The sequence below is a fragment of the Glossina fuscipes genome, unplaced genomic scaffold (assembly GCF_014805625.2).
Source record: "Glossina fuscipes isolate IAEA_lab_2018 unplaced genomic scaffold, Yale_Gfus_2 60, whole genome shotgun sequence".
In the NCBI taxonomy this organism is placed as follows: Eukaryota; Metazoa; Arthropoda; class Insecta; order Diptera; family Glossinidae; genus Glossina; species Glossina fuscipes.
In genome coordinates this window covers 7,091,460-7,105,296 of record NW_023998432.1, presented here as the reverse complement: position 1 = coordinate 7,105,296, position 13,837 = coordinate 7,091,460, and the positions used below count along the sequence as shown (strand labels likewise).

Sequence of the window (13,837 nt, the reverse complement as noted above, 5' to 3'; positions counted from 1 at the left end):
ATGTATAACACCACAATATGTGTGTACACAGTTCGCCAACGCATCTCTCTCCCAAATTTTGGGTCGAAAAGTTGTAAGCAGCTTACACATATTTTTTCTTTTAACGTTAATTGTTAATTTCAAGTGAAGTAAAAAAACATTGTTGAAAATGTAATGTGAAATAATCCAAAAATTTAACTTCAAAATTTAAATAAGCTTCAAAAGCTCAAATCGTGCAAATATGATTAAAGTTCCCTTATACATTTTCGCAATATTACGTTAAAATTATGAAATTAACTAATCGGAATATGAAATCTGCATACTTACTCCTCTTGAACTTCGATACCACTGTCGTCCATGTTAATTTTAGTATGCGTATTATAAGCAGGTGCCTTATGGTCGCCTTCGGAACCAAATCTAAAGTTTGGTTCTACATGTTCTGATAAAGGAGTTGGCGTTTCAAAAACCAATGTTTCGACCATGGAACCTTTAGAAGAACCGAACGACACCCTAAAAATTTATAAAAAATTTTAATTAAGTGTATTCTTATAAAGAGTTTAATTTATTTAATTTATGTAAACTTTACTAAGTTTTTGTTTACCCTATTACCAATTCTCCGTATATACCTAGCGTGGAATGCTACAAACTTTAGTAGTTTGTGAGCGCAATGAAGCTTTAGGCAAATACCGCCATGTGTCTTATGCTTGAGTATACAAGTATTTGTTTGTCAGTGGCACGAAGTTAGCTCACTAAACATTGCTCGCATTTTTGGTATTGCCACAATTTTTAATGTAACAAAATGATGAGAAAAACAAAAGATACACACATACTTAAAAAAGATATCATACTTTGATGTTATAAAAAATTAAAACAGAAATTTATTGTTATCAATCACCACATAGTGTATGTATACCATTGGCGAAAAGTTACAATGTACAAAGTGTGTTATAAAAAAATTTGATAAGTTTATTCAAGTGCAGATTTGTGATATGTTTTAAAGAACGTTAAAACTTAAAGAAGAAAAACCTAAAATTCCTCCAAATATGCTCTACCCACATACAAAAGACACTAAATTAAATCTAAACAATTTTACCGAATTCATTTAAGCGCAGTTTTTGATATGTTTTAAATGACACTAAAACTTATCAGGAAAACCTAACTTCGTCACCATGTCCAGGGCTTATCACCCTTGTAGACACTCTCAAATACCTCTGTAGGACACTTTTCTTCATAATTTTTTTTACATGATTTATATAAAATAAATCTGTATGCTAATAAAATTAGTCAACATATGAGTAATAATTCAAATGAAGATAAATTATTCCTCCAATTTTATAAAAAATTTCTTCATTTTTCGTTAGAAAGTATTTTCACTAAAATTTATTGATGTATATATTTCACATATTGCACTCACATCACACGTAGAAGCTATAGTACCAACCACGTAACTTGCTTGTTCCAAAACACTACTTCCCTGGAATATATTCTAAGCCTATGTAGCTTTCTTTCTTAAAGATAATATGGTACCTAAAGTAATGATAATATAATATAATTACAATGAACAAATCAAATAATTATTAAGTAGTTCTCTTAAAGCGGAGATTCTTGAAAAGACTAGAGAAACCGCATAAAGGTTTTTAACCCTGAGTTTTGGATTTAGAATTTCCAAATTTACTTCAGCTTGTTTTATAAACTGTTAAAGGATTGCAAAATGTAAAAATTAAAACTTTCCAGTATACCTTTATTTACCTATATTATGTTCATTTCGTTGGTGACAATGAATCGAATATAAGCAAAAATAAGGAAAAACAATTAAAGCGATTTGCTATCATTGAATTGCGCTACAAGTGAACAAATATCGTCATCTTACTGTACATTGAAACTGCGAAATTGTGAACAGAATTTTTGTTTATTTGAAATTACATCAAATTTAGGACAAAATTTTGCTTAAACTAAAATTAACATTAAGCAAGTACAAAACAAACAAACGATATAGAACAAATATGACGACTGATACAAATTTGTTTTATTACTTATTACTTATTTGGAGCTCTATTTCTAATTTGCGTTAGTTTCCAAATTGTTAGAGGAAGATGAAAAAAAAAACTTTTAGATTCTGATAAGTTTTTTAAATTCCTCGTGCTGGAAAATAATAGTAGGGACATTGAGTTAAATAAAAACATCCCTATATGTGAAAAAAAACAAAAATTCGTTACTTCATTTATTGTGTAGGGATTAAAAACAACGTAATCGAAAAAGGTGATGTACTTTTAATAATGTTTTACAGGAAAAATTTCGTTAAGATCTTAAAAAAAAGACGTATAAAAATGATATATTATATACTGAAAATTCTTCCATAAGATAAAAACTTTCTCTGCCAAAACTTTCTTTCGGTAACGACATAGTTTTGTGAAAAAAAAGTGTCACTCAATTCAATGAAAATGGACGTTTCAACACAGGTAAACTTAGAACATTCGGATTATAGGGATCTAAATAATATACTTCACACATTTGTAGCAAGTATTTTAAAGCAGAATTCAGAATAATTAGGTGTTTGCAAAAACGTCGATCACTTTTTCTCTTGGAAAATGGGTACAATATATATTAATTAAAATAGTTTCCATCACTTTCTCTTGGCAACATGCCGATATCACGTCAAAAGAACTTATGTTCGTTTGGCAACGATCCACCCATCGATCCATTTTCGCACTTCTTCAACTTTGTGGACCCACGTGCCAGCCATGGCATGCTGTACCGATCTGAACAAATGATAATCTGGAGGTGCCATATCTCGTGGGTACGCTGAGTGTGTCAGAACTTTTCATTCGAGCTGCAACAATGTACCCTTGATAGCTCTTGCAATAAGCGTGTCATTTTCAGTCAATTCGAATCGTCACTTCTGAACCATTGAAACCAAAACCGACAATTGAGATATGACGGAGCAGCAGCACCATAAGCCCCTGAACCTGTTTGGTGGGCTTTGGCAGTAGAATTCTTCAAATAAAAAACAAAAGTAAAGAATTTGGAAGGAGAATTTGAGCGCTCAATGATTAGCGTCAGCGTATGCAGAAACAGTCAATATATTAAACGAAAAACTGTTATCTTATGTAGAAGAAGATCAAAACCATCGAGTTCAACCGTTATGTACACAGGCATTCTCCATTTCTTTCTCATTTTTAAAAGTCGATGATCAAAATTTTTGCAAACACTTAATAAAGAACGAAAATTTGCAAAATAGAGAAAGAAAAGTCCATAAGTATGAGAATAAATGTTCCCGAGACAGTTGCTTACGAAAAGTTAGAAAATGTTGACGAAATGCACTCACACCTTTCTAAAAATATTCATGAAACCTATATAAACTGCTCTGAACCCTTTACTTCTCTATGTTTTTCAATGCTACTAAAACTTTGATAGGAACTATACATTTCATTATATATAACCAATCATCGAGTTAACACACTATAGCTGAAAGAGTGGCCAGTACACACGCTACGAATTCAATTGGCAATCAGCTAATGAAATTCCAATAATTGCACTAGAAAGAAGGAAATTAGTTTCTTGTCACAACTATTGTTACGGATTTCAGCACGACACTTATTAGTATACCAATCCTTTATGGAAAAAAAGCGATATAATTTCGCACTTAAATTTTTGTTACAAATAGGTAGAAAGAGATAAAAATGCAGTTATAGAAAAACTATCTTTTAAATTATGTTATGAATAGTGTAAGGTTGTGAAAATAAATTTGAATTCAAGTAGCAAAGATACCTACCATTTCTGATAAGAACGAAAATGTCACCTATATTCACATGTATCACGTGAATCTATGTAAAAGTACCTGCAGAATAAGCAAAAAAAGTTCTCAAGAAGTTGGGGAACTATGTTTAACGATCTTTTGAAAATTGCTATGTTACCGAAAATGGGTGTGACTATAGTACTAGTATTATAGTATAGTTTATAGTATACTCTAGTGTAGTAGTATAGTATAGTATACTCTAGTACCATATATACTATACACCATACTGTAGTCTAGTATAGTGCAATATATAATAGTACAGTATACACTACATTATAGTCTAGTGTAGTACAATATACACTAAATTTTACTATACTACAGTATACAACAGTGTACAGTGCATTGTACTAAATTTTACTATACTATAGTATATAGAATATTGCACTAAATTTTACTACGCTACAGTATACAGTATTCTATATTCTATATTCTATACACTATTCTATATACTATAGCGTACTAAAATTTAGTACAAAATAATATACTGTGTAATAATAAAATTTAGTACAATGCACTGTACACTCTAGTATGCTGTAGTATAGTAAAATTTAGTGTATATTGTACTATAAGCAAATTTAGTACAAAATGGTACATACTGCAGTGTAGTAAAATGTAGTACAAAATACAATATAATGTAGTATAGCAAAATTTAGTGCAAAATATTGTATACTGTAGTGTAGTATAAAATTTAGTACAATATTGTACATACCTTAGTATAGTAGAATTTGGTACAATGTACACTGTAGTATACTGCAGTATAGTAAAGTTTAGTATATATTGTACTACACCAAACTACAATATAGTGTATACTTTACTAGTATATATTGTAGTATACTAGACTATAGTTTAATGTATAGTATAAACTGTATTAGTATATACTGTACTATACTATATTGTACTTGAGTATACTATACTAGTGCTACGCTATACACTATACTATAATATTAATATTATACAACACTATACTCACACCAATTTTTCGCTAACAAATTTCAAAAGATCGTTAAAAATAGTTCCCCAACATTTTTTGAACATTTTTGCTCATTCGACAGATACTTTTATATACATTCACGTGATGTAGATGAATATAGGTGACATTTTCGTTAACATAACAAGTTTCAAAAGATCGTTGAAAATAGTTCCCGAAAGAAAAGTTTCAACTTTGTTTTCTCATTTGACAGGTACTTTTATATAGATTTATGTGATACAGGACAGGATGATAGGGGACAATTTCTAGTTTCACCGCACCAGAGTCTAAAATTTGCAGCAGAATTTGAATTTGTTTAGTTTGTTTGAAAGGTATTTTCATGTAGACGTTCACAAAAATATTTAACGTTGTTTAATATGGACGGAGTAGGCTTCCAAATTCAACTATAACTTAATGTTAATTATTTAACAAAGCTCTGTTAAGGGGTTAATAGAGTTTTGTTAACAGATGTGGTAGGGTTCCTTGCTAGTTAAATTCGAATTTATCTTGAAAACCATAGTACTTCGTCAAGCCTCTACGCAAATGTAAAGGAATTATGATATTAATATTCTTTAAAGCAATAAAAATTTCGTACATGAAACTCAGGAATACGCACCATTAGCCCAACCATAAAAATTCGCATCTAATTACCAAAGACGCTTATCTTGTGCCTCTTAGGAAAATTCTCCGAATATCATATATCCTGGACATCATTGGTAAGCCTATTAATGGGGGATTCATGCCGTACTAGTTTCATTCTTGTACAGGGCATGGTTTGGCCACAGTAGCTACGCAAACTTTCGCTTTATCAACGCCATTTATGACATGGTGTAAAAATGTTGTCCTTTCGAATATTAATTAATTTACATGAAGTCACGTTTTATTTATGATATTTTGTAAAAAAATTCTCGAAAAGTTTCATTTCAACTATATTTTGAACTAAATCCCTCCGAGAGTTCCCTTAACAGAAGTTACCGGCGTAACAGAGCTATGCGAAAAAATTTTAGGTTGTGTCTGTGCTAGTTATATTTAAATATAACTTAACACCCTTGGAAAATCAGTGTTATTATTACAATAATAAACCTGCTGTATCTGCTGGTTTTCACCCAGCGTTAAATTTCTTCAGAATAGCCACCCAACATACGACTGGAAAAAAATTAGCAGTAGTTGTAGCATTAGTTCAGAGCAATACTTACTCTCTAAAGGTTTAATGCAGTTGTTCATTATTTGCTATTAAAAAACTTGACCCGTACATGGCCTTCAGATATTCATGCGCCAAGTTAATAAAAGCATATCTTGAGAATAGAAAACGGTTTGTAGAGATAAACAACTCTGAGAGAAATTTCGCCTACGGTACCCTAAGGTACGGTAATAAGGCCAAGTTTGATAAGTGCATTTATTACTAATTTGATTAATTCTTGTTTTATGCAAAAGCTCGTCTATGCGCTGATAATCAACAAATGTATTTTTTATGACTTTTGAGATTTGTTGAAGACTTTATTAAACGAGCAAATGATTATCTGGTCAACATTATTCGCTGCTTTAGTGAAAGTAATCTGTAACTAAATTCATCTATATTCGGAGCTATTAACGTATCACAAAGTGCACCGCTGGACTTTTCTTCTGAACCTTAAGTAATAATGGCAAATATTCCGATCGAAGTCGTCAGTGTTGTTTCTTATATTTTTATAAACTTTATACTAATTTAAATGCATGTGATCACGTCAACTACACAGCTCTAAAAATGCTTAATATTTGACGAGAACTGCGAGTATCATCTCCCTATACATATTTTTATTTATTTATTTAATTCATTCATGGATATCATAGCCTATACTAATTGAAAATAAATCCTTGAAAGAGCAGTAAGAAGAGAAATGAAGAGAAAAGGAAGTAAAAAAAACCTATTCTAAAACTTTATAACTGAGTATTTTCAAACATTAACTTAATCAAAATAGATAAATTCGTTTAGAGAATTTTTTATAGAACTAATAATTACTAGTTTTGCGGATCAGAATTGGCATGCTCTAACGAACTAAAATGAAAGACATGGTGAAAAGCAAAATTTACGAAAATAAAATAACAATAAGAAGTAGTTGAGGGTCTAAATCAATCATTTTATATAAACAGATTTATAAATGTCAAAATTTAGGATGATTATGTTAAACTGACAACTTCCATACCAATTCATATCATCTGCATGAGTAGCCGAGTAAATAAGAATTGCAACTGCCAAGTCACTGTTCGCAGGTTCAAATCTCAAATGCGGTAAAGTTTACTTTAATCGTAGTTTTAATGAGTGCTTGGACTGTAAAAGCATAACACTTATTTATTCAGCACACGCTCACTACGCCACAGTCCCTTCCCTATCACTTTCTCTCCCTTCGGTCGTCAATGTCTTATCAAATAGGATGGATCCCTTGAGTAATTGGTCATTTACAATCAAAAAAATTATCCGAGCATGACGTCCTTCATATGGTTTATGGAATTCGAGTAGCTATCATACAGATGATAGTATTCATTAAAATAACACTAAACGCGTGAAATTATTCGTAAGTAGTTCCACAAAAAGATATCTTAATTAAAACAGATGGAAAGTTAATTTTTACCCGGGTATTTCACTTCCCCGTTGAAGAGTTTAGTAATAAAGGAACCCCACAACAAAGTCCGACTGTCATAAAGATTTCAGGTCCGTTGAGGATCCCCACTCTAAGTACGTAATGCATATCGTAGAAAAGGCTTCTATTTATATAGATTTGTAGTTTGGAGATCATACAATCACAGCATACTTAAGAAGGCGTACTGTTAATGGAATGTACAGCTTTATTGCAAAGCGTGGATCAACAATCTTTACACCAACGCTTAACAAAACCAAGAAGGGGTTTAAATTTGAAGGATAAAATGTAAGATGTCAGGAAGCAAGCTCTCCTAAAACAATTGTTAAAAATAATAGTGAAAACTGCACCAAGAGACCAGCTTAACAACGAGCTCTACACTACCTTGCACAATTAATGCCGTGATAACTGCATGATTTCAATGAACACAAAGTTTTGCATACCTCCTGCTCAGATAATGATTTGCGGTACGGATAAAAAGATTACAAATTTGTGATGAGTTAGAAGACTCAGTATTATTATAACACATGAACGATGGACCACCAGTAAATGTCTTTTTACAATTCACAAATTTGTAAAAACTCTGTCGCGTCGACCGCCATCTCATTCTTTATTTTATGAACACAGGCATCATGGCACTTTCTATCTTACAACATTTAATAAATTACGGAACATAATCCCCATTTTTCCCCCGTAAAGTCCCCTTTTTACAACGTCTAAAGAGCATATTTCTTCATCATTAAACCAGAAGGAACGCAGATAAAGGCTTAAAGCACATACCAAGTAAATTGCAAAAGACAGAACTTCATATAAAGAGAATAGGCTGCCATCAATATCACCGCAGTTTGCAAACCATATGACAACACGGCACGTAAAGTAACATATCCTGATCAGTTTTATGGAAAAGATAACGTGCTCTCGTTGGGTCGGCGATAAGTCTGCATTATTTTTACTCAATAGTACGTTCAAAGAGATAGACATAGTGAGGTTATATGAGTACTTAGATAATACAAACGGATCAGAGCGAAGAACTAGTAAGTTCTTACTATTGGAAAATAAAAGATCAAGAAGACGGTCATTTAAATTAAGAAGGCGATTAAGTTGAAATGAGCAAAGATCACATATTACTTTAGGGAAAAAGAAATCCATTATATTTTCGGTAGATGGCTGCACTGATAGATTTCTCGTAAAGTATCGATCAAACAATCTCATATTTATGCTCGTTGGAAAGGTGACATTTCGCAGTAAAAAAAATTCTTTTGCTGTTTTTTGTTTGGTGCATTCAGTTGTGAGTTACAGCGTGTTAAAAATGGAAGTGAACAAAGAGAAAATTCGGTACATTTTACAGTTTTTCTTTGACAAAGGCGAAAATGCAAGCCAGGCGGCTAAAATTGTGAATGGTGTTTATGGTTCCGGTACTGTAACAGCCAATTATGCGCAATTTCGGTTTCGTAGATTCCGTTCAGGAATTTTTGATGTTAAAGATGCACCTCGCACAGGTAGGCCGGTCGTCGAAAATGTCGATAAAATCGGAGAAATGATCGAAGTTGACCGGCATGTTAGCAGTCGTAACATCGCCCAGGAGCTAAAAATCGACCATAAAACAGTTTTAAACCATTTACACAAAGCTGAATTCAAAAAGAAGCTCGATGTTTGGGTGCCATACCAATTAACAGAAAAAAACATGATGGATCGAATTTCCATCTGAGATAGACCCATTTCTTAAACGGATGGTGACTGGAGATGAGAAATGGATCACATAAGATAACCCTGTGCGAAAACGATCGTGGTCAAAGAGCGGTGAAGCACCTCAAACGGTGGTCAAACCAGGACTAACGGCCAGGAAGGGTTTGCTATGCATTTGGTGGGACTGGAAGGGGATTATTTATTATGAGTTGCTTCCATATGGCCAAACGCTAAATTCTGATCTCTACTGTCAACAACTGGACCGTTTGAAGATAACGATTGACCAGAAACGGCCAGAATTGGCCAACAGGAGAGGTGTCGTGTTCCACCAGGACAACGCTAGGCCACACACATCTACAGTGACTCGCCGGAAACTTCGGGAGCTTGGTTGGGAAGTTTTAATGTATCCGCCATACAGTCCGGACTTGGCACCAAGCGATTATCATCTTTTTCTTGCATTGCAAAATTTCTTTAATGATAAAAAATTGGAAGATGGGAGGATTGTGAAAATCGACTACTAGAGTTTTTTGCAAATAGAGACCAGGACTTCTATGAGAGAGGCATTTTGAAGTTACCTTTAAACTGGCAACAAATCATACAACAAAACGGTGCATATTTGACCCAAATCGGACAATCCGACGCATGTTAAATAAAGTCCTGAAGTTCATATAAAAATAATGGATTTCTTTTTCCCCAAACTAATATCTTCTCAAACTTCTCATCATAGAGAATGTGAAAATTAATAAGTTGAATATACCTATGATCCATTGAAACCCCATATTACATCAGCAAAAGCGAAATAGCCTGACACAAGAATCATAGTTCAAACGTGCGCTGACGAATTGTGAACGAAGAACCTTCATGAACAATAAGCTTATTTCGTATACTGACGGGCGTACGTTATTTCCTAACGAAGATCATAGTGTTCCGAAAGTTTTCCTGTCATGGACGAAAACTGCAGCGAGCATAGACTGTATTTACTATATTCGGCCACGAATTGGGGAGAAAAGATTACAAAGAGACTGCAAACGGGTAAAGAAGGACTTGCGGACATTGGAAACAAAAAGTAGTAGCTAAGTAGTCCAGAAGTCGGTGACGATATTTACATAGAGGAAAATTACTTTAAAAAACCCCAAAGATAGACTTTTCGAAATATACCGGTGCCAATGGGAAATGTACGTATCAGAATATTATGAAAATTAATATAAATTAGGTACTAGAGAACTGATTTCCAATAAGATTGTGGAAAAAACTGATGATTGCATAGCGCATAGCGCATAGCGCCATTTACTTGATATTACGTTAAGAATTCCGGCAGCACGCTGACTTAGAGAATACTAGTCGGGAAAATAAAAAACAGTTCAAATTGGATAGGCTAGAATTATTAATTTATTTAATTGTTTAATTGTGGAAAATTGTATAATAATTATCTAACACAAATAGGGCCCATGTAGAATAATCTGCGATATGAAAAATTGATTAAAATACATCAAATATATATGTATAAGCAATTAAAATAATAAATATACAAATAAAATAAGCGAATTAGGTAAAGATAAATATAATAACTTACAGCATAATTTTTTTTAATAATATAAAATTTCTTCATATTTCTTAATACGAAAATTTTTATTGAAATTTGTGGAAGGATTTGACGAACTTAAAATTTCGAGTGCTTCAATGTGAAATGAACGATGAAAGAAAACAAATTATATTTCCTAAATATATAACTGCTGTTTCGTCTTTTTTTATATATACGCACTTATAAGCATACCATAACCCCTATTGACTTAAAAACAGAATTTTATATGCTTCTGGTTTGCAAACGGTCGAGAGAATGAGACGACGTATCAAGAAATTATTAACAGAATTCGTACCCGTATAAATACTAAGAATGAAAGAGCAAGCCCACGGACGGCTGCTAATTAACAGTGTTAATACCGTTGTTGATAACAGATGCACAAGAAGACCATAAGATTCTTCTGTTATCAATTTTAAACAAAATTTTGCAACATCTACGCATTTCGTTGCCTCTAATACTACTTCAAGACATTAATTCCAAACAAGCGCTTTGAAAGAGAAAAGCATCTGACACGAACACATTCATTGAAATTTGTGCGCTATGTATTTGTATCACAGACTACTAACATTTGTGCATGATAGTATGACGTATTGAATAGATATTCGCGCTATGGTAGAAATATTTATGTGCGGTTGTACGTATTTTTACTTAAGCAATCATTTGTATACGCATAAGCAGTAGAATCTTCAAGTCTTGATCTTTCCTTGCTTGGCAGTTTACTCTCGGTATTTTGATGTGAACATTTTCTTATAAACGAACTTGCCTTCTTTTTAGAGAATTACTGTTATTTTCCTATACATCTACCTAATTCGTGGTAAAAATTTTTTGTTATAATTATTCTTCCTAATTTCTAGTCTTCTAATTTTTTGTTCTATTATTCTTATTTAAAAAAAAAATTTGTTATTATTATTGTTTCCAATTTCTTCATGTTCATCAATATTCGACATTGCCCAAAATGTCCTTTAAACAAAATTAAATTGAGCATAAACTTGCGTGAATGCGAACCCACCGCTTCGTATTAAGACGCAGTTCAATCACAGCGCCCATTCCAACAGCGCTACTACATTGATATGACTTTTTGCGGTTAAAACTGGAATGTATATTTCATAGACACTTCTTTTCTATTTAATTCAAATGCTTCTATTCAACATTCATTTTTCAACGTATATGTATACAAATTTGAACATTTTCAATTAATTTAACTTTTTTTTCGAAAAAAGTTGTCTAAACAAAAAACATTGTCCATTGCCAACAGCTGTAAACTTGGTACTCGAGGCATCCAATTAATGTCGAGAGCCTTTAACCCCAATGTAAATATTAGCGTTGAGTCTATTCGATGTCGACGACAGCAAACCAACCTCTGGTCAGTACCCATTGTAGTATTTAATTAACAGGCTGTGCTATGGTTATAGCGAAGAAGTTTATGAACTGATTACGGAAATTTTTGTATTGAACATTATCAGGCGACTTTATAGGATATAACAGATCCACATCTCCTATAGATGCGCTGGTTTGCTTGTTGTAAACGTATGTCATCCTATTTTTCAAACCTGATATGTGGTCATCACTTAAGAATATACTGCTAAATTCAACTCACAAAAATACTATAAAAATATATTTGTCGAAGCTCAGCTTTCTCAATTTTTGCAGCTGCGACGCTTTTAAAACCTGACGTGCACGGCTTAATTTATAAAATTAATTTAATTATACATTTTTAATATTTGAGAATTTAACATTATATAATTAAATAAATTTTGAATTTTAAAATAGAACTTATGAAACTATATAATCATTTATTTTAATATTTAAGAATTTAAAATCACATAAATAAAATAATATATAAATATTAAAACCAAATTTATTTTAATGCCGATTTAAACCACTATCAGGAATATTACCAAGAACTACTCACAGGTGCAAACAAGGCCACCCACTCTCCAATATCCCAATAAAAATAATAAGGGTGTGAAGATAAATTCGAATTTAACTAGTAAAGACACCTACCATTTCTCTTAACATACCTCTGTTAACGACTTAACAGAGCTCATGTTAAATACTTATAATTGAGATATAGTTGGTTTGAAAGCCTAATCCGTCCATATTAAAAAAAAGAAAATATTTTTGTGGACATTTCATGAATCCATATAAAACTACCTTTCAAATAAACTAAACAAATTCAAATTCTGCTTATGGAAACTATTTTTAACGGTATTTGAAATTTGGTATGTTAGCGAAAACTGCATATGAAAAAACACCCAACTTTGACACTCTGGTGCGACCAAACTAGAAAATGTCGCCTATATTCACCTATATCACGTGAATCTATATGAAAATACCTATCGATTAAGCAAAAAAAATTCACACTTTGCTTTCAGGAACTATTTTTGCCGATTTTTTGAAATTTGCTATGTTACCATAACATAGCTATGGGAGAATACCCAACTTTGACACTCTGGTGCGGCCAAACTAGAAAATGTCGCCTATATTCACCTATATCACGTGAATCTATATGAAAATACCTATCGATTAAGCAAAAAAAATTCACACTTTGCTTTCAGGAACTATTTTTGCCGATTTTTTGAAATTTGCTATGTTACCATAACATAGCTATGGGAGAACACCCAACTTTGACACTCTGGTGCGGCCAAACTAGAAAATGTCGCCTATATTCACCTATATCACGTGAATCTATATGAAAATACCTATCGATTAAGCAAAAAAAAATTCACACTTTGCTTTCAGGAACTATTTTTGCCGATTTTTTGAAATTTGCTATGTTACCATAACATAGCTATGGGAGAACACCCAACTTTGACACTCTGGTGCGGCCAAACTAGAAAATGTCGCCTATATTCACCTATATCACGTGAATCTATATGAAAATACCTATCGATTAAGCAAAAAAAATTCACACTTTGCTTTCAGGAACTATTTTTGCCGATTTTTTGAAATTTGCTATGTTAGCGAAAAATGCATATGGGAGAACACCCAACTTTGACACTCTGGTGCGGCCAAACTAGAAAATGTCGCCTATATTCACCTATATCACGTGAATCTATATGAAAATACCTATCGATTAAGCAAAAAAAATTCACACTTTGCTTTCAGGAACTATTTTTGCCGATTTTTTGAAATTATACAACTAACAAGATAACGCGTGTCGCATTAACAGAAAAAAACAAATTTAACTTCTTAACATTTCCAAATTCGTT

General features: G+C 32.4%; 1 protein-coding gene across 2 annotated transcripts in view; it reads right to left on the bottom strand.

The window, feature by feature from the left end:
- LOC119637554 overlaps positions 1 to 13,837 on the bottom strand; it is a 59,452-nt gene that overhangs the window by 36,432 nt on the left and 9,183 nt on the right. Inside the window, exon 3 of one of the 2 annotated variants that reach the window (XM_038033640.1) lies at positions 307 to 489. The exons of the other annotated variant lie outside the window; for it this stretch is intronic. Within the exon in view, the coding sequence (XP_037889568.1) occupies positions 307 to 489 (183 nt within the window). The remainder of the gene's footprint in view (positions 1 to 306; positions 490 to 13,837) is intronic. 2 annotated transcript variants of the gene reach the window in all.